Below are 21,849 nucleotides of genomic sequence, written 5' to 3' on the forward strand. Positions count from 1 at the left end.
GGTAAATTCAGAGATGGCGGACGTGCTGTTTCCAGTCAAACTTGTGAAAGTCATTGCTGCCCTTTCTTTCTTGATGAATACGGACTTGAAGATTTCTGTATCCAACACACTCAGATATGTGTTCTTTACTCTTGTCTTTTCCCAAATACTGTATTTTAACATGAATTTGCACATGTAAATCAATAGTAGACTCATTCAGAAAGATCTATCTTGAGAAAAAAACAAAACAAAATGAAAATAACCAAGTATGAAAAGGAGTTACCAGTTTGTCAAAGTGCATCCTCCTAGAAGTTTAGCACCTCAAAATTTTCTCTAGATAATCATTGCTACCTGTTAGGGACAAGAAAACCCCCTCTGTGCAGGCTGACCCCTTCCCCTGCTCTGATTGCTCTGCAGCTGCATTTCTGAACCTCTACCTAGGTGCCACATCCAGGCTGCCAGACATGCTACAATTAATCAAAGCCTGATTACAGCCATCCAGGCAGCTCGAGGGAGGGCAGGGAGAACATATGTTGGTTATCCGTAATTGTAAATTCCTGTTTGACACATATCTATAAAATCTCCTGGTTTCTCTCTTTTTTTAAAAAAGATTGTCGCCACAAAAGTCACAGGATAATGTATTGCAGGTCTATCACAAGCTAACAAACTATCTCTGTTCCTGTTACCAGTGGATAGATTATGCCCCTCTCACCCTATATAAACCCCTTGTTTTGTAAGCTCAGGGCCACCTCCTCTGACTCTTACAGAGCAGCCCGCAGGTTAATAAAACTTTCTTGCCTGACTTTGGGTCTATTCTCCTTTCTCTTGGTTACCCTTACAGTACCCTTTTTTTTTTTTAAGAAGGAGCCTCACTCTGTCACCCAGGCTGGAGTGCAGTGGCATGATCTCAGCTCACTCCAACCTCTGTCTCCTGGGTTCAAGTGATTCTCCTGACTCAGTCTCATGAGTAGCTGGGACTACAGGCTCATGCCACCATGCCAGCTAATTTTTGTATATTTAGTAGAGATGGGATTTCACCATGTTGGCCAGGCTGGTCTCAAACTCCTGACTTCAGGTGATCTGCCTGCCTTGGCCTCCCAAAGTGCTGGGATTGCAGGCGTGAGCCACTGCGCCCAGCCTCCATTTTGTTTTGACTGAAGTTGGACTCACTCTAATAGCCAAATTGGATCCCAACTGAGCCAATCAGTGTATCTTGTCCACTAGCCAGGGTAATTCGTATCCTGCCTAGTTAGTGTCAAGGTTATGGAAATGATTTCTTGGATGAAGCTTGACACAAAAGAATTTATATTATGTAACTATATATGTTATAGTAACATAAATTCTCAAACCAGGCAAAACTGAACTATGCCTCGGTTTCAGCAACCCTAACGCTTTTTCAGGGTTGTTACTATGCTATAGGGAATTGGAATTTTCTTCTTCTCCCTTCACAAATGGGAAATTTTTTCTGGGTCTTTGTCTCACTCTCTTCTGACCAAATACTGGAGATTCTTTCTATGTGTTATTCATTCACAAAAGGGAATGATGTAGAGTGATCGACTCTAAGTGGTTCTGAGTCTGCAGCCCAAGTGAAAGTCCTTTGCCTCTTGCTTTGACACAGTTGTTAACCCAGTGATTGCTTCTAGATTTTCCCAAATGAAATATAATCTATGCCCTGGTCACTTTAATTAGCACTTTTTACTTTTTCTCTGGAGTGTGTTACCCTTGTTTTTCCATCAACAAAGGAGTCACTTATTTGAACTTTTTTTCTCCCCGATCGATCCAGAAAACACTTTCTCCAAATATCATGTGTCTAATATTATTGTGCAACAAACTTTTATAACAATGGTACATATATATCAAGAAACTTAAATTGATAGTCTTTTTTGCATCTAATAGTATATTTCAAGTGCTAATGATATAACTGAGGAACACTTAACTGGACTTCATCATTTTAGCACACAACATGCCAAGAGTCAAGAAAGCCCTGAGTTACAAAGACAATGTGACTGTCAAACCAGAACCATTTCCACAGTTGAATAAAGGAATAATTAGGAAAATGGACTTAAGTTTGTGGTGATTGATATAGTTAGTAATTATGCTTCTTGGAGATTTAATTTTTTTCTTAATTATTTTTTAACAAAAGTGAAACATACATATGCATTAAAAATCCATAGTACAGAAGGACTCATTATGAAAATTAACAGTCCTATTTCCCACTTGTGCTCACTCTGGTCCTGCCCTAAGGGAAATAATTTTCATTCTGGTTCTTCTATTTTTATCAGTTTTCTCTCTAAAGGTATAGAAAGGTGCTTTATTACTTTTCCAGCAAAGAATCAATCTAGGATTTCCTTTGTGTATCCAAACCAAGGCTCAGAGATAGTCTCTTTCATGTAACCATTAGGGTTCCATTCTGCTTTTAAAAAAAAAATTTTGTTGTTTTTTTTTTACTAAAAGTATGCAAGAATTCTTGACCTTGACAAGGAACTTTATGAAGTTAAATAGTATGGATGTTGTCTTTTTCAAAGGAAATTTATATCCAGATAATGATAAGAAAACTAGCTACAATATCTTTTGGGTGCAGGAAATGCAGAAGATAGGCATATCTTGGTGATATTGTGGATTTGATTCTAGAACACCACAATGAAATAAATCACACAAATATTTTTGGTTTCCTAATGTATATAATTTATGTTTATATTACACTGTATTCTGTTAAATGTGCAATAGCATTAAAAATCAGTATACCTACCCTAATTTGAAAATATGTTATTGCTAAAAATGCTAATGATCATCTAAGCTTTCAGCTAGTCCTAAATGTTTGTTAATGGAGCTTGTCTTAATGTTGATGACTGTTGACTGACTGGGGTGGTGGTTGCTAAAGGCTGGATGACTTTGGCAATTTCTTAAAATTAAAAAAATGAAGTTTGCGCACTGGTTGACTATTTATGAAAGACTCTCTGTAGCGTGTGATGATGTTTGAAGCATTTTACCCACAGTGGAACTTCTTTCAAAATTGAAGTTAATCCTCTAAAGTCTTGTCGTTGCTTTATCAACTAAGTTTATGTATATTCATAGGAGTAGATTCCATCCCAAGAAACCACTTTCTTTGCTCAGCCGTAAGAAGCATCTCCTCATCTATTCACGTCTTCTCACAAGACTGCAGCAATTCTGTCACAACTTCAGACTCCCTTTCTAATTCTAGTTCTCTTGTTATTTCTACCACATCTGCAGTTACTTCCTCCACTGAATTCTTCAGCCCCTCAAAGTTATCCATGAGAATTGTAATCAACTTTTTCCAAACTCCTGTTAGTGCTGTATTTTTGACTTCTTTTGTCAATCGTGAAAATTCTTCATGGCATTCAGAATAGTTGACTCCATCCCAGGTTTTCAATTTACTTTATCCAGAGCCATGAGAGGAATCTCTAACTATGGTAGTTATAGCACAAAATGCATTTCTTAAATAATATTAGTAAGACTTGAAGGTTGAAATGACTCTTTGATTCAAGGGCTGCAGAATGGATGTTGTGCTAGCAGGGAAGAAAACAACATGCATCTCCTTGTACATCTCCCTCAGAGCTTTTAGGTGACCAGGTGCATTGTCAATTTTAGCAGTAGTATTTTAAAATGTATAATCTTTTTTCAGAGCAGTAGGTCTCAATAGTGGGTTTTAAATATTTACTAAATCATGCTATAAACACATGTGCTACCATCCAGACTTTGTTTATTCACTTGTAGAACTTGGACAGAATAGATTTAGCATAATTCTTAAGGCCCTAAAGTTTTGGAAAGATAAATGAGCAGTGGTTCCAACTTAAAGTTACCAACTCCATTGGTACCTTTGAAGAGAGACAGCCTCTCCTTGGAAACTTTGAAACTAGGCTTCATCTTTTCTCTAGCTATGAAATTTCTGGGTGGCATCTTCTTTCAATATAAGGAGGAAGTATGAATTAAAAATATACTTAGTGTGGCCACTTTTGCCAATTAGTTTTGCTAGATTTTCTGGATAAGTTGCTACAGCTTCTCCATCAGAACTTGCTGTTTCACCTTGCACTTTTATGTTATGGAAACAACCGCTTTCCTTAAATTTCATGAACCAAACTCTGCTAGCCTCCAAGTGTTCTTCTGCAGCTTCCTCACCATTCTCAGCTTTCATAGAATTAAAAAGTTAGGGTTCTAGATTAGGCTTTGGTTTAAGGGAATGTTGTGACTGGTTTGATATTTAATGCAGACCACTACAACTTTCTCCATATCATCAATAATGAAATGTCTCCCACCCCCAAATTTTATAAAATGAATTAAGGAGGAAAAGATCCAACTAGGCTTCCAGCACAATAGCAACAATGATTAAGCCAGCTTGTCCTTTGATTCATTTCTGTGTAACCAGTTGTAGCTTAGTACCCCAGGATAATGTAGGCCTTTTTCTTTTTCTGTTCCATAGATAAAATCTAAGACACTGTGAGAAGATAAACTTTTGTTTGAACTTGTTCCTTAGGTTCTGCATACCAACAAAACCACCAGTGCCAGCCAGTATGGAGGGTCCAGTGAGAAGCTGACTCATAGAATGTGGTTACCAAATCCTGATGATTTTAACCCCCTTAACCTTGACCAGTAGATGATCCCAAACGTTCCAACCCCTGCCCTCCACAATCCCTTAAAAACTCTTGCCCAGAACACCTCCACAAATTGATGCTTGAGAATCCTTCCCATTTCCTTGTTCTGTGCCTTGTGATTGTTAAACTCTTTCTCTGCTGCAAACCTGCTGTCAGTGTATTGGTCTGTTGCTACAAAGTGGGCATGGCAACTTAGTAATCCTATTACAATAAGGCTTTTAGGCTTTCTTATCATTTGTGTGCTCACTTGGAGTAGCACTTTTAAAATTGCCTTCTAAGACATTTCCTTTGCATTTATAACTTGGTAACTCTTTTGTGTAAGAAGGCTGGCTTTCAGCCTAATCCCAGTTTTGGACACGTCCTCCTAGCTTTTGGTTTAAAGTGAGAGACATGAGACTTCCTTTCACTTGAACACCTGAGGCCACTGTAAGGTTATTAACTGGCCAAATTTCAGTATTGTTGTATCTCAGATAATAGTCGGGCTTGAGGAGAGGAGGAAGAGATGGTGAACAGCTGGACAGTGGAGCAGAACACACACGTTTACTAATAGGTTCACCATCTTATCTGGACATGGTTCCTGGTACCCAAAAACAATTACAAGCTTGACTTCAACAAGCACTGATCACAGATTGCCACAAAAGATATAATATTAATGAAAACATTAGAAATTAATTTGACAATTGCAACAAAGAGACATGAATTGAACACATGCTGTTGGAAAAATGGTGTTGACAAAAGTTTTCCATAAATATTCCATTTGTAAAAAATGCTATTTCTGCAAAGTGCAATAAAGTAAGCTGCAATAAAACAAGGTATGACTATTCTCATCTATACAGAGTGTGGGTTGTTTTGAAGACACTTACTCAACTCCCATAAAAATTCAGAATATTGATGCAGGGAAGTGCTGATGTCAGTGGCAGGTAAGCGTCACTCAATGCAGCCTCCCTTCTCATGCAATTGCCCAATAGTTTCTTCCTGCCCATTGCACAGACAAAAGCCATCCACCGAGACACCCGTATTGCAGCAGAGAAAGATTAATCGACACAAGGCTGGCTTACTTAGGAGAACTGGAGTTATCACTCAAATAAGTCTCCCTGAAGGCTTGAAGACTAGCATTTTTTAAATTATACTTTCAATTCTGGGGTACATGTGCAGAATGTGCAGGTTTGTTATGTAGGTCTACACATGCCAGGGTGGTTTGCTGCATCCATCAACCCATCATCTACATTAGCTATGTCTCCTAATGCCACCCCTCTCCTAGCCCCTGACCCTGCAACAGGCCTCAGTGTGTGATGTTCCCTTCCCTGTGTCCATGTGTTCTCAATGTTCAACTCCCACTTACGAGTGAGAACATGCGAGTGTTTGGTTTTCTGTTCTTGTGTTAGTTTGCTGAGAATGATGGTTTCCAGCTTCATCCATGTCCCTGCAAAGGACATGAACTCATCCTTTTTTATGTCTGCATGGTATTCCATGGTGTATATGTGACACATTTTCTTTATCCAGTCTATCATTGATGGGCATTTGGGATGGTTCCAAGTCTTTGCTATTGCCAACAGTGGCACAATAAACATGCATGTTCATGTGTCTTTATAGTAGAATGATTTATAATCCTTTGGGTATACACCCAGTAATGAAATTGCTGGGTCAAATGGTATTTCTGGTTCTAGATCCTTGAGGAATCACACTGTCTTCCACAATGGTTGAAATAATTTATACTCCCACCAAGAGTGTAAAAACATTCCTATTTCTCCATGTCCTCTTCAGCATCTGTTGTTTCCTGACTTTTTAATGATCGCCATTCTAACTGGCATGAGATGGTTTTGATTTGCATTGAGATGGCTTTGATTTGCATTTCTTTAATGATCAGTGATGATGAGCTCTTTTTTCATATGTTTGTTAGCTGCATAAATGTCTTCTTTTGAGAAGTGTCTGTTTGTATCCTCCACCTACTTTTTGATGGGGTTTTTTCTTGTAAATTTGTTTAAGTTCTTTGAGTCTGTGGATATTAGCCCTTTGTCAGACGGATAGATTGCAAAAATTTTCTCTCATTCTGTAGGTTGCTGTTCACTCTGAAAATAGTTTATTTTCGCTGTGCAGAAGCTCTTTAGTTTAATTAGATCCCATTTGTCAAGTTTGGCTTTTGTTGCCATTGCTTTTGGTGTTTTATTCATGAAATCCTTGCCCATGCCTATGTCCTGAATGGTATTGCCCAGGTTTTCCTCTAGGATTTTTATGGTTTTAGGTCTTACATTTCAGTCTTTAATCCATCTTGAGTTACTTTTTGTAAAAGGTGTAAGGAAAGGGTCCAGTTTCAGTTTTCTGCATATGGCTAGCCAGTTTTCCCAACACTATTTATGAAATAGAGACTCCTTTCCCCATAGCTTGTTTTTGTCTGGTTTGTCAAAGATCAGATACATGGAGATGTGTGATGTTATTTCTGAAGCCTCTGTTCTATTCCATTGGTCTATATATCGGTTTTGGTACCAGTATCATGCTGTTTTGGTTACTGTAGCCCTGTAGTATAGTTTGAAGTCAAGTAGCATGATGCCTCCAGCTTTGTTCCTTTTGCTTAAGATTGTCTTGGCTATACAGGCTCTTCTTTTCTAGTTTGAAATTTAAAGTATTTTTTTCAATTCTGTGAAGAACGTCAATGATAGCTTGATGGGGATAGCATTGAATCTAAATTACTCTGAGCAGTATGGCCATTTTCATGATATTGATTCTTCCTATCCACGAGCATTGAATGTTTTTCCATTTGTTTGTGTCCTCTCTTATTTCCTTGAGCAGTGGTTTGTAGTTCTCCTTGAAGAGATCTTTCACATCCCTTGTTAGCTGTATTCCTAGGTATTTTATTCTCTTTGTAGCAATTGTGAATGGGAGCTTACTCATGATTTGGCTCTCTGTTTGTCTATTATTGGTGTGTAGGAGTGTTCATGATTTTTGCACATTGATATTGTATCCTGAGACTTTGCTGAAGTTGCTTATCAGTTTAAGGAGATTTTGGACTGAGATGATGGGGTCTTCTAAATAAACAATCATGTCATCTGCAAACAGAGACAATTTGACCTCCTCTCTTCCTATTTACATTCCCTTTACTTATTTCTCTTACCTGATTGCTCTGGCCAGAACTTCCAATACTATGTTGAATAGGAGTGGCGAGAGAGGACATCCTTGTCTTGTGCCAGTTATCAAAGAGAATGCTTCCAGGTTTTGTCTACTCAGTATGATATTGGCTGTGGGTTTATCATAAATAGCTCTTATTATTTTGACATATGTTCCATCAATACCAAGTTTATTGAGTTTTTTGGATGAAGGGATGTTTTCTGCATCTATTGAGATAATCATGTGGTTTTTATCATTGGTTATGTTTATGTGGTGAGTTACCTTTATTGATTTGCATATGTCAAACTGGCCTTGCATCCCAGGGATGAAGCCAATCTGATCGTGCTTGGTAAACTTTTTGATGTGCTGCTGGATTAAGTTTGCCAGTTTATTGAGGATTTTTGCACTGAAGTTCATCAGGGATATTGGCTTGAAATTTTCTTTTTATTATTGTGTCTCTACCAGGTTTTGGTATCAGGACAATGCTGAGCTCTTAAGATGAGTTTATCTATTGTTTGGAATAGTTTCAGAAAGAATGGTACCAGCTCATCTTTGTACCTCTGGTAGAATTCAGCTGTGAATCCATCTGGTCCTGGGCTTTTTTTTCAATTGGTAGGCTATTAATTACTGCCTCAATTTCAGAACTTGTTATTAGTCTTTTCAGGGATTCAGCTTCTTCCTAATTTAGACTTGAGAGGGTGTTTGTGTCCAGGAAATTATCCATTTCTTCTAGGTTTTCTAGTTTGTTTGCATAGAGGTGTTTATAGTATTCTCTGGTAGTAGTTTGTATTTCTATGGGATCAGTGGTGATATCCCCTTTATCATTTTTTATTGTGTCTATTTGATTCTTCTCTTTTTTCTTCTTTATTAGGTCTGGCTAGTATTCTCTGATAGTAGTTTGTATTTCTATGGGGTCAGTGGTGATATCCCCTTTATCATTTTTTATTGCATCTATTTGATTCTTCTCTTTTTTCTTCTTTATTAGGTCTGGTTAGCAGTCTATTTTGTTGATCTTTCTGAAAAACCAGCTCCTGGATTTGTTGGTTTTTTTTTTTTTGAAGGGTTTTCCGTGTCTCTATCCCTTTCAGTTCTGCTGTGACTTAGTTATTTCTAGTCTTCTGCTAACTTTTAAACTCGTTTGCTCTTGTTTCTCTAGTTCTTTTTTTATTATTATTATTGATATGGTGTTTTGCTCTCATCACCCAGGCTGGAGTGCAGTGGCGTGATCTCAGTTCACCTGGTTCAAGAGAATCCCATGCCTCACCCTCCCAAGTAGCAGGACTTACAGGTGTGCACCACCATATCAGACCAATTTTCTATTTTTAGTAGAGATGGGGTTTGTCCATGTTGGCCAGGCTGGTCTCAAACTCCTGACCTCAAGTGATCCACCCACCTTGACCTCCCAAAGTCCTGGGATTACAGGTGTGAGCCACCAGGCCCAGCCTTAGTTTTACATTTTTATTTGACTTTACCACTCACTAACAATTTTAGACACTCTAATACATCCTGCTAAAATCATTCAATTGATAAGGATTTTGCAAGCAAAACCCACTATCTAGCTAGTAGGTTTATTATTAGCATGTTTACAATGAGATTTTACCAGGTCAGTAACATCTTTTATTTTTTCTCGGGGAGCCCTCTCCCTGTTAAAAGAACAGTTTGTAGCCTGATGCTAGCAATTTTTTTTCCCCCTCAAAGAATACATTTTCTAAAAGCAGTGAGATCAAAATAAATTTCTTCCTTGGGGGTATTAAAATGTATACTATTATTGTGTTCTGCAACATTTTAATTATAAATTTTTAGGTAGGGAAAATACTCCACTGTTTATATCTTGAGTGAACATTAGTTTATTTTCCCGGCTCTTGACTGAGGTTTAAAAGTCGGTTTAGCTATTGAAGTCATCACTTGCTCTGAACAAAAGCACTAGTAAACAGGGGAGGAAGAGGGTGGCTTCCTGCAGTGGCTACTAGTGGACGGGAGGTCCCACAAAGAAAGATGTTCTTTTGGCAGGATACCTAACTTTGCAAAAGCAAATTTATATAAGTGAAGCTGGAAATTTCAGTGGAATTTAGTCTGGGTTCTCTCTGCAGGAGCCCTAGAGAATCCTTTGAGTGCAAACTTTATTTGGAATTATGTATGGAATAAAGGTAGGAAAGGAAGTGTAATAGGAAAGGGAAGGTGGAACACAATAAAGATTTTCTGAATCTAGTTTCTAGAGGAGGGGACTGGAGCATAACACTTTGAGTAGTTCTGGGAAATGGGGCAAAACACAACGTTCAGAATTACTTGACTTTAGGGCTGAGACTGCTGGACTCTAGAGAATCCCAAGATTGATTTGTTGAGGACCGTTCTGGTGATGATTATTCAGCACTTCCGGACTAGCATGTCTGAGAACAGCAAGGCTTTCAGCAGTTATCCAACAAAAAGGAACCCACAGATATAGCTATACAGATAACTAGTTGGCCATAGTTCCCCAAATATTCCAAGGGATGTAGGCAAGGCAATGATAACCTCAGGAACAAGTGGAGATGAGTGGAAGAGATACAGTGCATGGAAACCATTCACCTGCCTATGTACAAAACTAAATAGAAAGGACAATCAGAGTTGGCAGCTCAGAAAGAGTTAAAGGAAGGAGGTATATATATATGCTTACTCTGTGTGTGTGTGTCTGTGTGTGTGGAGGGTGGGTGTGTTTAGATATCTTATTTAAGGCTGGAGTTCTTGAATTAAACTTGCATTTGTTGGATTTTTATTTCTGAGTCAGTGAACTAAGAAGAAAAAAAAAAAGACAATGATTGATGGATATATTCTCACCAAACATGGTTCTAAAAACTTAGATTAACTTCCAAATAAAGGTGGTTCAGTTAGTAATGAAAGTGTAGTAATAATCCCTATTGCACATTCTGTCATAAATATGTACTATTTCAAGAGAAATACTAAAAGCAAACCCCTAAACTCCTGTATTTTAAGGTAATTTTATATGGGGGGGAAATAATCAATATCAGATAGGTTTCTTCTAGATTAGCTTTTTCTAATACTAAAACTGAAAATGAATAGATTTCAAGTAAGCAAAGGATTTTTAAATAAATCACTTCAACTAAGATTTGCATAAATTATGGATGAAGTAAATTTTATGCTTATATTCTTCAGTAAGGATTTATATTTCTACAAATTTGGTGGTGCAATGAAACAAGCTCTATACACACAATGCACACTGAAAAGATGGAAGGCTTTTGACCTCATAAAAACTGAGAAATCAAAGTAGTCTTTGTTTTATTTTTCTTTTTCTGTTGTTGGTTGAAAGCCTGTCTTTCACAAAAATGTTTATCTATAGTAGTATTACAATGCTTGAACATAAACAATATACACAATATAATAAACAAAGTTTATTTGAATGTCTGCTTTTGTATGAGGATGGATGGTAGATTGTATTTCCAGATACTAAGTCATAGATCGAAATCTGTCATTTGAGGATTCTTATTATAGCCAATCTGTTCCACATTGGAAATTTGACCTGTTCCACATCTGATGTTCCTATCAACAAGGTTACTCTTCTGTAGACAAAAAAAGTGTACATTGAAGTAGCAGTATAGTATCTGAATTAGATAACACACTAAACAATATAATAATTAATGTATTAGTAAAAATAAAGAAAATAAAGCAGCTAAAGTCATGTTCAAAGAACTTTAAGGAAATACAAAGTGAGGTGTTGACCAAAGCTTTTAGGGCTAATGTGAATGAGGCATTCAGGTGGGAAACCCATCTGGTTCTACCTTTTTGAACTTTTCCTGTCGTGGCCAGGATTATTAGGTAGGGATCAGAAGAACAGAGTGAGACAGGGAAATCCCACTTTACGTGACGCTGGGCAAATTACTTAGCTCTATATGCCTCAGTTTTCTCATTGACAGATTGAGGATATTTATATGTCTTTACTATCAAACCATTTATAGAAATAAATGAGCTAACATATGCCAAGTCTTTAAACTGTGTACAATTCAAGTACAAGCTAAGTAATAAATGTTTGTTATTATTTAAAGAGGAAAATTCTGTGAGTAATTTTATTACACTAAGTAAATTTACCTTTGGTTTGCCGATCATTTCCTTCATTTTCCAGATAACTCTTCAAAATGAATTCTATTTTCAAACATTAAAACCAAAACAACAACAAAATTCCCTCTCACCTCTTCTCACCTTTAGTGCTTACCACAGTGTTAATATTACAAAAGTACTGTGAGAACTTCCTGTGTTGTGGTTCCTGGAACACGTTAGAAGCTTGTGATTTTACCGCTTCTTATTCATACCGTAATACGTGTCTCATCAATAGATAATTCAAAAACATCATTTAAATACACAATTTTTCATTCTATTTTTTTTTGCTAAATTCCTTCATACTCAACTTTCAGAGTCTTTCAACTCCAGCTCAGCTCCAACAATTCAACGCTGTTCTTTCTAAACAAGTACACATTGTGCCTTCTCTACATCGCTCTTGGAACATAACTTCTCATGGCAGGTATGTGTGATTTCAATCGCCAAATTAAAAATAACCGGAAAAGCTATTCCTTGGATTGGCTAATTTTGGGGTAGTGCTTTAAGAGAAATGGACATGATTAACAGTGGATATTTTTAGGCTTTTCATGAATTAGCACTTTCCACATTTATTTTATTTTCCTGATTCTTCATTGTTTAACTTAGAAATGATTCCATGAAGCTTTTATAACAGGTTTAATGAGTGGCTTCTGGCAGGGCTACCTCTAAACTCTGAACAAGAACTGAACTTCAACCTGGTTAAATTGTGAGCAACAGAATTCTAGTATAGAAATAGAAAGTGCCAAATATTAATGATACAATGCTTAAAGTTTTAAATTTACTATTTATGTTGTGACATCCAAAAATTACACAAATGAACAGTTTGACACATTGTACTGTTGTTAATGCCATCATTATTTGAGAGTGTGGCAGTGTTAGCACAGAATCTCCTAATGTTGAAATGTTTTAGGTGAAAAGTCTAGAAACAAGCACTTTTGAGTGTGAACAAATGTAATGTTCTTGGGGAAAAAAAGATTGTTTGTGTATCATAATTCGGTGTACTGTGAAATGAACCCAGGCCTCCAAGGTATCACCCATCTATTGGTTGTAGAAGGAGTTATCACACAAAGTCCAGAATGTTCCTATGTCTTCTTTTCCCTATAATATCTCTATGAAGCCATGAGCAGCTAGACATTTATCAGAGCAAAACCCCATTGAGATGAGGAGAGGACACACTCTCAAGTAGTATTACTGAGACAATGGTAGACTATGTTAAATGAAAGATTCTTGAGCTAGACACACTTTCATTTGATTTCTGACTTGGATACTTACTTGCTTTGATACCTTGAGAAAATAACATTATTATTGGACCTTATGTTTTCTCATCTACCTAATGAGAATCATACTATCTATCTTACGATTTTGTTGAGAGAATAAAAATAAATGGCTATTACGTAAGTTCATAAAATACAACTTGGTGCCTGTTAATATCGTCTTCCTCCAGATCTTTAAGCTTCTCTGTCAGTTTTAAACATACATGGTAAATTCACTTTACTGAGACAGAGCTGGTAGAGAAGAAAATGTTTGAATAATCTCCCTGAAGAATAAGATGCATCACATAGAAATGTTGGTATTGGGTGAAGTCCTGATTGGAACGTCTTCGTTTTTCAGTGTTTTGTTGGCAAGCTGACTCCGTTATCAAATGAAAGAATGCTTTGGATTCTCTCTCGCTAGTTTCAGCTCCTGTGTTTGCTCTTTAAGTCATTACCCTGTCCGTCTTTCTTACAGTGTTTAAGGCCACTTTCTGGAGGTTGATTTCTGGGACCTTAGGGATAATATGCCTTTCGTTGATGGCTACACTGGGAATTTTGTTAAAAAACTGTAAGTTCTTCTAAGCAAGTCTCCATAAAAATCAAAACTGTGATGACATCATTTAATAATAAAGCCTTCATCTTACTAATGTTAATATGTTATTATTTCAGAAACTCATATCTAATTAAACAAATTTCTAATCATTTCTTATAGCTTTTACTAAACTGAGTATTGAGTCAGCATTTACTCCAGGACCCAACATAGAACTCCAGAAAGGTAGGTCAAATTTTTTGGAAAACTTAGCATTGGTAAAGGATGAAATAAGCAGTTTCTTGTTTTTCACACAGAGAAGCATGATAGAATATTATACTTAGTAATAGAAATTTGCCTGCCAGCGTAGGATAGTCTCATTTTACTGTTCTCTAATGTAAACATGATTAAATTATATTGAATGTGCATCATTTATACATTTAACTAATTAGGAAAATGGTATTTGAAATGAAAAAATATATGAGTGCTCATCATTAGGTAACAAAAAATAAACCACAGGAAATATTACAGTTAATCCTCATTACCTGCTTGAATTTGCTTATAACCTGTGCTTTTGCATCTCATTACTTTTCCCTTTTGATTCGTAAATGATGCAGAATATAGTGCACAGATTTCTAAACCTTACTTATCCAATGGAAGCCAGCTGAAAGTCCAATTTTCTTTCTTTTTTTTTTGTTTGTTTGCTTTTTAAGACGGGGTTTCACCATGTTGGTCAGGCTGGTTTTGAACTCCTGAACTCAGGTGATCCGCCCGCCTTGGCCTCCAAAGTGCTTGGATTACAGGCGTGAGCCACCACGCCCGGCCCAATTTTCTTTCTTTCTTTCGTTTATAGAGACGGAGTTTTGCTCTTGTCTTCCAGGTTGGAGTGCAGTGGTGCGATCTCGGCTCACTGCCACCTCCTCCTCCTGGGTTCAAGAGATTCTCCAGCCTCAGCCTCCCGCGTAGGTGGAACTACAAGCACCTACCACCATGCCTGGCTAATTTTTGTATTTTTAGTAGAGAGAGGGTTTTGCCATGTTGGCCATGCTGGTCTTGAACTCCTGACCTTAGGTGATCCACCTACCCCAGCCTCCCAAAGTGCTGGGACTACGGGCATGAGCCACTCTGCTTGGCAGAGCCACAGCACCCAGCCCAGATTTTCTAAATATATTTTTTTCCAAATGCACCCCAAGTTGTCTCACCATCTTTTGTGATTATATAGGGCTTCATTTACAGTGTAACATCTTGGCCAGGCACAGTGGCTCATGCCTGTAATCCGAGCACTTTGGAAGGCTGGAGGTAGCCATATTACTTGAGGTCAGAAGTTTGAGAGCACCCTGTCCAACTTAGTGCAACCTCATCTCTACTAAAAATACAAAAAGTAGCCAGGCATGGTGGCGCACACCTGTAGTCTCTGTTACTCAGGAAGCTGAGGCATGGAGAATTGCTTGAACCTGGGAGGCAGAGGTTGCAGTGAGCTGAGATGGCACCACTGCACTCCAGCCTAGGCAACACAGCAAGACTCTGTCTCAAAAATAAATAAATAAATAAATAAATAAATAAATGGTGCAACATCTTCAGCACCACTCTTATATGGCAAAGATTTGAGCGCCTATGCAATGTCATGCTTTTTATTACTGTGGACAACAAATGTTGAAAACACTATTATTGATAAACTATATAATTAAGACTCAAGATAATTGGTTTATTTATATTCCCTTTCAAACACATCAAAATTCTCCAAATGTACCAAAATCCCACCCCCGCACCGTTTTTTTTTTTTTTTTTTTTGAGACAGAGTTTCACTCTTGTTACCCAGGCTGGAGTGCACTGGTGCAATCTCAGCTCACCACAACTTCCACCTCCTGGGTTCCAGCGATTCTCCTACCTTAGGATTACGGACATGTGCCACCACACTCAGCTGACTTTTTTTTTTTGAATTTTTAGTCGGGACAGGGTTTCTCCATGTTGGTCAGCCTGGTCTCGAATTCTCTACCTCAAGTGACCTGCCCACCTCAGCCTCCCAAAGTTCTGGAATTACAGGTGTGAGCCACCACTCCTGACCAGTGCCATATTCTTTTCTGACTCAGAAAACATGCTAAAATGTTTTCCTCCTTTCAGTCTCTTTCATCTAGTTAACTTCTATTTATGTTACAGTACTTAGTTTTGAGTTACTTCCTCAAAAAATGTTCTTCTAACTGCCCCTCATCTTACACTCCGCTACATGCTGTTTTAAAATACTTAATTGTTTTTGTGTACTTACCTAAATCATCATTAAGTATCATTAATAAATTATTGAAAATTATATAATTCTGGTTCTCTCTCTAGAATATAATCTCCCATGAGGAAAAAGCATCATGTTCACGTCTAATTAGTTCACATTAATAGCCCCTGAACTGTGGTATATACAGTAGATTCTGAAAGAATGTTAAAAGAATAAACAGCAAATAAATTTTGAATATGAAATGGCATTGAAGAAAATGTCATCTCCTGTGTCATTAGTTATGTTTTATCTTTTCTGTCAGACTCTGACTGCTGTTCTTGCCAGGAAAAATGGATTGGTTATCGATGCAACTGTTACTTCATTTCCAGTGAATCTAAAAGTTGGAATGAAAGTAGGCATCTCTGTGCTGCTCAGAAATCCAGTCTTCTTCAGCTTCAAAGCAGAGATGAGCTGGCATGTACTAAGTGTGATTTTCTACATTTTCTTTGATCTAGAAAAATATACTATCTAAACAAGTTAAATACTTTAAGTAATTAATCAGATCACAAGTGGATGGTTATATTGGAATTAAGTTATTGATTCTGTGTACCTTAAAATAGTCATTGTAAAATCTATATTAAATTCCTTGATGATTTATATCATAGGAATACAAATCAAGATAGGTGCCAAATAAAGTGAAAGAAACTTTTCAGGAAGAATTCAAAGTCATTATATTTACCCATTTTAGATAATAGGTTACTATATTTACCCATTTTATTTAAAGAACCAACTAAATGTGATTTTCAACTTTTAATTAAATTTCTATTTTAAAAATAATTTTATAGTTTTTGTCATTTTTCTGGCATATAAGCTAGTATGGAAAATATGGTAAGAAAAATTACTAAATTTTTTTCTTTTTTTTTTTTTGAGACAGAGTTTCACTCTGTTGCCCAGGCTGGAGTACACTGGCACGATCTCAGCTCACTACAGCCTCTGCCTCCTGGGTTCAAGCAATTCTACTGTCTCAGCCTCCTGAGTAGCTGGGATGACAAGTGCATGCCACCAGTATTTTTAGTAGAGACTGGGTTTCGCTGTGTTAGCCAGGCTGGTCTTGAACTCCTGATCTTGGGTGGCCCACCCGCCTCTGCCTTCCAAAGTGCTAGGATTACAGGTGTGAGCTACCATGCATGGCCCTAATTGCCCAATCCATAAGAAAAAGTGAAAAAATTCTCCAGATGCATGCAGCACCTGTGCTGATTATCGGTTGAGTAGGTTATACTCATGAGATTCATCCTTCAGAATACCATTATTTTGGAATCAAATTTAATTGATCCCCTGTAAGGAAAGTGTTACATGAAGACTCTATCTGCTTTTATAAGGTTTTTAATTCTTCAAGAAGTGAGATTTTATGGTACTTTTTATCCATATATGAATGGGCCAGATAAATAAGAACTTTGAGTCATGTGACTATACCTTTTGTGTGATGGACAGGCTGAATCTTATTCTGAATACTGACTTTCCTTCAAAATCTGTTATTTCCAGAGTAGATTAAAATTAGATTAATGTGATTGTCTTTTACTTGAAGCAGGATTTTATGAGCTCCAGTCAACAATTTTACTGGATTGGACTCTCTTATAGTGAAGAACAAAACGCCTGGTTATGGGAGAGTGGCTCTGTACTCTCCCAGGATCTGTAAGTTTCTGCCAGTCATTACCTTTTTTGCTCTTTATGAATTTGTCCTTAGATGTGACTAGCAAAGGTAACATCCAGGAGCACTGTAAGTGAAATAACCTTGTCTAGGGCATGAAAATACAGAAAAAGGAGAAGGTACAACAAAATAACAATTTTAGATCTGCCTAGAACGTCCAAGTTTATGTTCAAGTGACATAAAGTTAGTGTATTTGTGGCCATAAAATAACTTTAACTTATGCTTTTTTTTTTTTTTTTGCCGTAGTACAAGTACTTGGCAGTATATGTGCATGTACAGGTACTCATATACACAGAGGCAGTCCAGATAAAACAGTATATCCATTATTTTATTTATTCTGGTAGATTCCAATATTCTCAGCATCCTCTTATGTTTTGTATACTGTAGACTTATTTTCTGTATATGTGTACTTTTTGAATCTCCTTTTCATTTATAAACATGAGTTTGCAACATCACACATGGACAAAGTTTATGCTCTGGCTTGTTTCTGTTTCCCTAGACGAGATCAGATAATACATCTTAAACAAAATAGAAGTAAAGCATATCACACATTTAAACCATTAATGACAACAGAAAAACAACAAGGAAAAATCCCTGGCCTCAATGATATTGATCAATGAGAAAACAACTGGGTATTTTGTAGCATTATACTAGAGAATCATGAAAATTGTTGTTACCGAAAAAGAAAAAAGGACTCGATATGTTAATATCTCACTCAAATGCTTTTAAAGGTTACCTCATTTAATTGAAAACTTCCCTGATCATTCTCACTTCCTTTTTCCATATGTTAACGTTTCCTTCTTCATTACAGATTTCCATTGTTTGAAACTTCTAATCGAAAGAACTGCATAGCATATAATCCAAAGGGAAATGCTGTAGATGAACCCTGTGAAATTAAAAATCGTTTTATCTGTAAGCAACAGGTCATTTAAATGTTTCTTGGGGCAGAGAAGGTGGAGAGTAGAGACCCAACAATACTAATAATGATACATTCACTTGTTATATTATTACTTATTGTCTACTTCTGGAATCTATTAAACGTTTCAAACAGTGTCTTATACAATTGTCATATATGTGAAACAATGTGTTTTAAAATTGACGAAATTTGTACATCTACATTTGAAATTATAAAGTTAATATAAAGAATTTTGTATTTTGATTTGATGTATATATTTAATGTTAAGTGTGATGTAGTTTTATTGCAGATGTGTGTAACTTTATTTACATTCTTGCTAATTCTCAGCAGAAATTTAGATAAAATTTAATTCACATCAAATAAAATTTACAAAATAAAATTTAACTCACACTGCCCAGGCTGGAGTGCAGTGGTAAGATCATAGATCATTACAACCTCAACTCCTGGGCTCAAGTGATCCTCCTGACTCAGCCTCCCAAGTAGCTAGGACTACAGGCGCCATGCCACTATGCCCAGCTAATTTTTATTTTTTAATTTTTTGTGAAGACAAGGTCTTGCTCTGTTTCCCAGGCTGGTCTTGAATTCATGGCCTCGAGTGATTCTCCCACCTTGGTCTCCCAAAGTGCTGGGATTACGGGTGTGAAACACCATCCCTGGCCCTCTTCACATTCTTGTATGAAGACTGATTTAGGAAAAATGCACTTCAGTTAACTTATAAAAGATATAGGATGAAATATAATATCTTTCATATGTTTAATTTTACTAAGACAGCTTATTACAAATTGCACTTTCTGGAGATTTGTAATATTTTGGTTTTGTTGTCCATGTGATTACAAAATTATATATTTTTTGATTAAAAAATTTAAAATAATGGTTAGCATGTAATGGTTATCAATATTTTTTGTGCTAACTCTTCTATCTCCCTGACCTCCTCTCATGAGGCGTTGTCTTCTGTTTTAATACTTAGAGTGTTTTTCTCTTTCATTAATCAAAGCTAGTCTATTTACATCATTGTTGTGATGAAAAAAATCATTTTGATTGACTTAAGATGGAAGAATTTGGACTGGGTGTGGTGGTTTATGCCTGTAATCCCAGCACTTTGGGAGGCCAAGGCGGGCAGACCACTTGAGGTCAGAAGTTCGAGACCAGCCTGGCCAACATGGTGAAACCCTGTCTCTACTAAAAATATAAAAATTAGCTGGGCATGGTAGTGCACACCTATAATCCCAGCTATTTGGGAAGCTGAGGTGAGAAGCTTGAACCCAGGAGGTGGAGGTTGCAGTGAGCCAAGAGTGCACCACAGCACTCTAGCCTGGGTGACAAAGCAAGACTACTCAAAAAAAAAGGGAAGGATTTGGAACCTTAATTGCATCTGAAAAACTGCCTCATCTTTGTCATTTAGTGTAATCTAAACACGGAGTAACATCCCATCATAATCCCAAATCCTACTCAAACTAAAGGGGAAGGGATGATGCAGGTGTACACTAGGCCACTGGGTACCAATTAGAAACCACTTTAGAGTTATGTCTACTGTACCCACATAATCCTAAAAATATGTTACAACTGCTACTTCATAGTTTATGTCATTTTATTTATTTATTTATTTATTTATTGAGACAGGGTTTCATTCCCATTGCCCAGGCTATAGTGCAATGATACAATTATGGTTCACTGCAGATTCGACTTCCTGGGCTCAGGTGATCCTCCCACCTCAGCCTTCTGAGTACTTGGGACTAAGGTGCTAGCCACCATGCCCAGCTAATATTTCCTATCATTTGTAGAGATGGGGTTTCTCAGTGTTTCCCAGGCTGGTCTTGAACTCCTAGGCTCAAGGGTTCTGCTTGCCTTGGCTTCCCAAAGTGCTGGAATTACAGACATAAGCCACTGTGCCCAGCCAGTTTATATAATTTAATCACTGCCTTTTGGTTCCTTAATTGACATATGCTAGGACAAGTAATTATTTTCTGGCTTCCCAGTATATTAATTCTTGGTTCCTCCATTAGTTGTGAAGTCCTAATTAGGGAAAAGGAGTCAGGCTGGTGGGAGCAGCGGAAAGCAGAAAAAGAAAGCAGATAAGCTATTAGTCTGCCTTTCTTCATGATCCAGGAAGTGGGCCATATGCTTAAGTATCACCAGACACCTGTAAGTTAACTCACTGCAACCTTGGCGTTATCAGTACTGTACAAAGCCCTCTGCAGCATACAGCGTAAACGCTATTCCATAACATCCCCAGCAAGCCTTTGTTTCTTTGCTATCAGCTTTTCTTCTGCTGATGCTGCCTGTTGCCTCCCTGGAAACCTATTTTCCTACTTTTCTTTAATGAATCTGCTTTTCTTACCTACAACTGTCTTGGTAAATTCTTTTACCTCAAAGCCACTGGCTCAAATAGCTGTTGCTCACCCACAACATTAGTGTATTAGTCTGTTCTCATTGCTGCTAATAAAAATATACCCGAGACTAGGTAATTTATAAAATAAAGAGGTGTAATTGACTCAAAGTTCTTCAGGGCTGGAAAAGCCTCAGGAAACTTACAATAATGGCAGAAGGGAAAGAAAACACTTCCTTCTTCACATGGCAGCAGTAAGGAGAAGCTCTGAGCAAAAGGGAAAAAAGCCCCTTATTAAATAATCACATCTAGTGAGAACTCACTATCACTCCCACTACCACTCCTCACTCCCACGAAATGTGAGGATTATGGGCACTACAATTCAAGATGAGATTTGGGTGGGGACACAGCCAAGCCATATCAGTTAGTGACATCTAATTCTCATAATGCATGCATAAGAAAGTGAGTTATTTTATATCTGAACTGGGACAGCTCTTTGTTTATTTCCAGAGCTGCCTTGGTGTCTATTTTTGACTCTTGGCCGTGATATGGTCAGAACTCACTATAAACCATTAGTTAGGCTAACTAGCTAACTAATGGTTTATAGTGAGCTCTTTAAAGTTCAAAATCCCTCAGTGGAACCTAGGGTCAATTTGTTTATTGATAGTTTCCACCTGAGATAATGACAAATCTTCTGTCTGCTATGTGACCAGATGGACATACAAGACTGCAGGAAATTTCAGTTTCAGTTCTTCTGAAATCAAGTTTCATCACACAAATACCAGGTTTCATCCAGAGATGAAGGGTGTCTTTGTGCAAATAAGAACACTGAAGAGCTTGTTTCCAGATGTCTCTTGGTCCCACACTGCTGATTTGAATTGTCTTTCTTCTACTGTAACATATTCCTTTCCCTTATTAAAAGCTTTTCATGAGTATGTTCATTGGAACCTTGTAATTCCTTTCAGTTATTATACCTGGAAATGTTAGTTCCATAACTTTTGACTTTCTGAACTTTTCTTTTTATATCCTAGCCCAGGGATTGAAAAACTTTTTTCAAAGAACTATATAGCATTTATTTTCAACTTTGTGAGCCATTCTCTGTTGAAACTACTCAACCTTGCCACGATAGTGCTAAAG

General features: G+C 37.2%; 1 protein-coding gene across 6 annotated transcripts; it reads left to right on the top strand.

Moving 5' to 3' along the window:
• The first annotated feature begins 11,952 nt into the window (after positions 1-11,952).
• KLRD1 (killer cell lectin like receptor D1) lies at positions 11,953-21,647 on the top strand. Of its 6 annotated transcripts, none has more exons than XR_010343060.1 (7): positions 11,953-12,201; positions 13,506-13,598; positions 13,743-13,805; positions 15,507-15,602; positions 16,085-16,240; positions 17,348-17,454; positions 18,282-18,372. XR_010343060.1 is itself a non-coding variant. In XM_064377653.1 (7 exons), exons 1-7 carry the CDS (start codon positions 12,195-12,197, stop codon positions 18,400-18,402), a joined length of 639 nt encoding a protein of 212 aa, XP_064233723.1. In that variant the 5' UTR covers positions 11,953-12,194; the 3' UTR covers positions 18,403-21,647. The 6 variants fall into 6 exon arrangements, 5 of the variants coding, with proteins under 5 accessions (XP_064233723.1, XP_064233725.1, XP_012332484.2 ...); XM_064377653.1 differs by having other exon boundaries at positions 16,085-16,236; positions 18,282-21,647; XM_064377655.1 differs by having other exon boundaries at positions 16,085-16,236; positions 17,351-17,454; positions 18,282-21,647.
• The last annotated feature ends 202 nt before the right edge of the window (positions 21,648-21,849 follow it).

This window comes from Aotus nancymaae, unplaced genomic scaffold (genome assembly GCF_030222135.1).
Source record: "Aotus nancymaae isolate 86718 unplaced genomic scaffold, 86718_ANA_hifiasm-v0.15.2.pri h1tg000016l, whole genome shotgun sequence".
Classification (NCBI taxonomy): Eukaryota; Metazoa; Chordata; class Mammalia; order Primates; family Aotidae; genus Aotus; species Aotus nancymaae.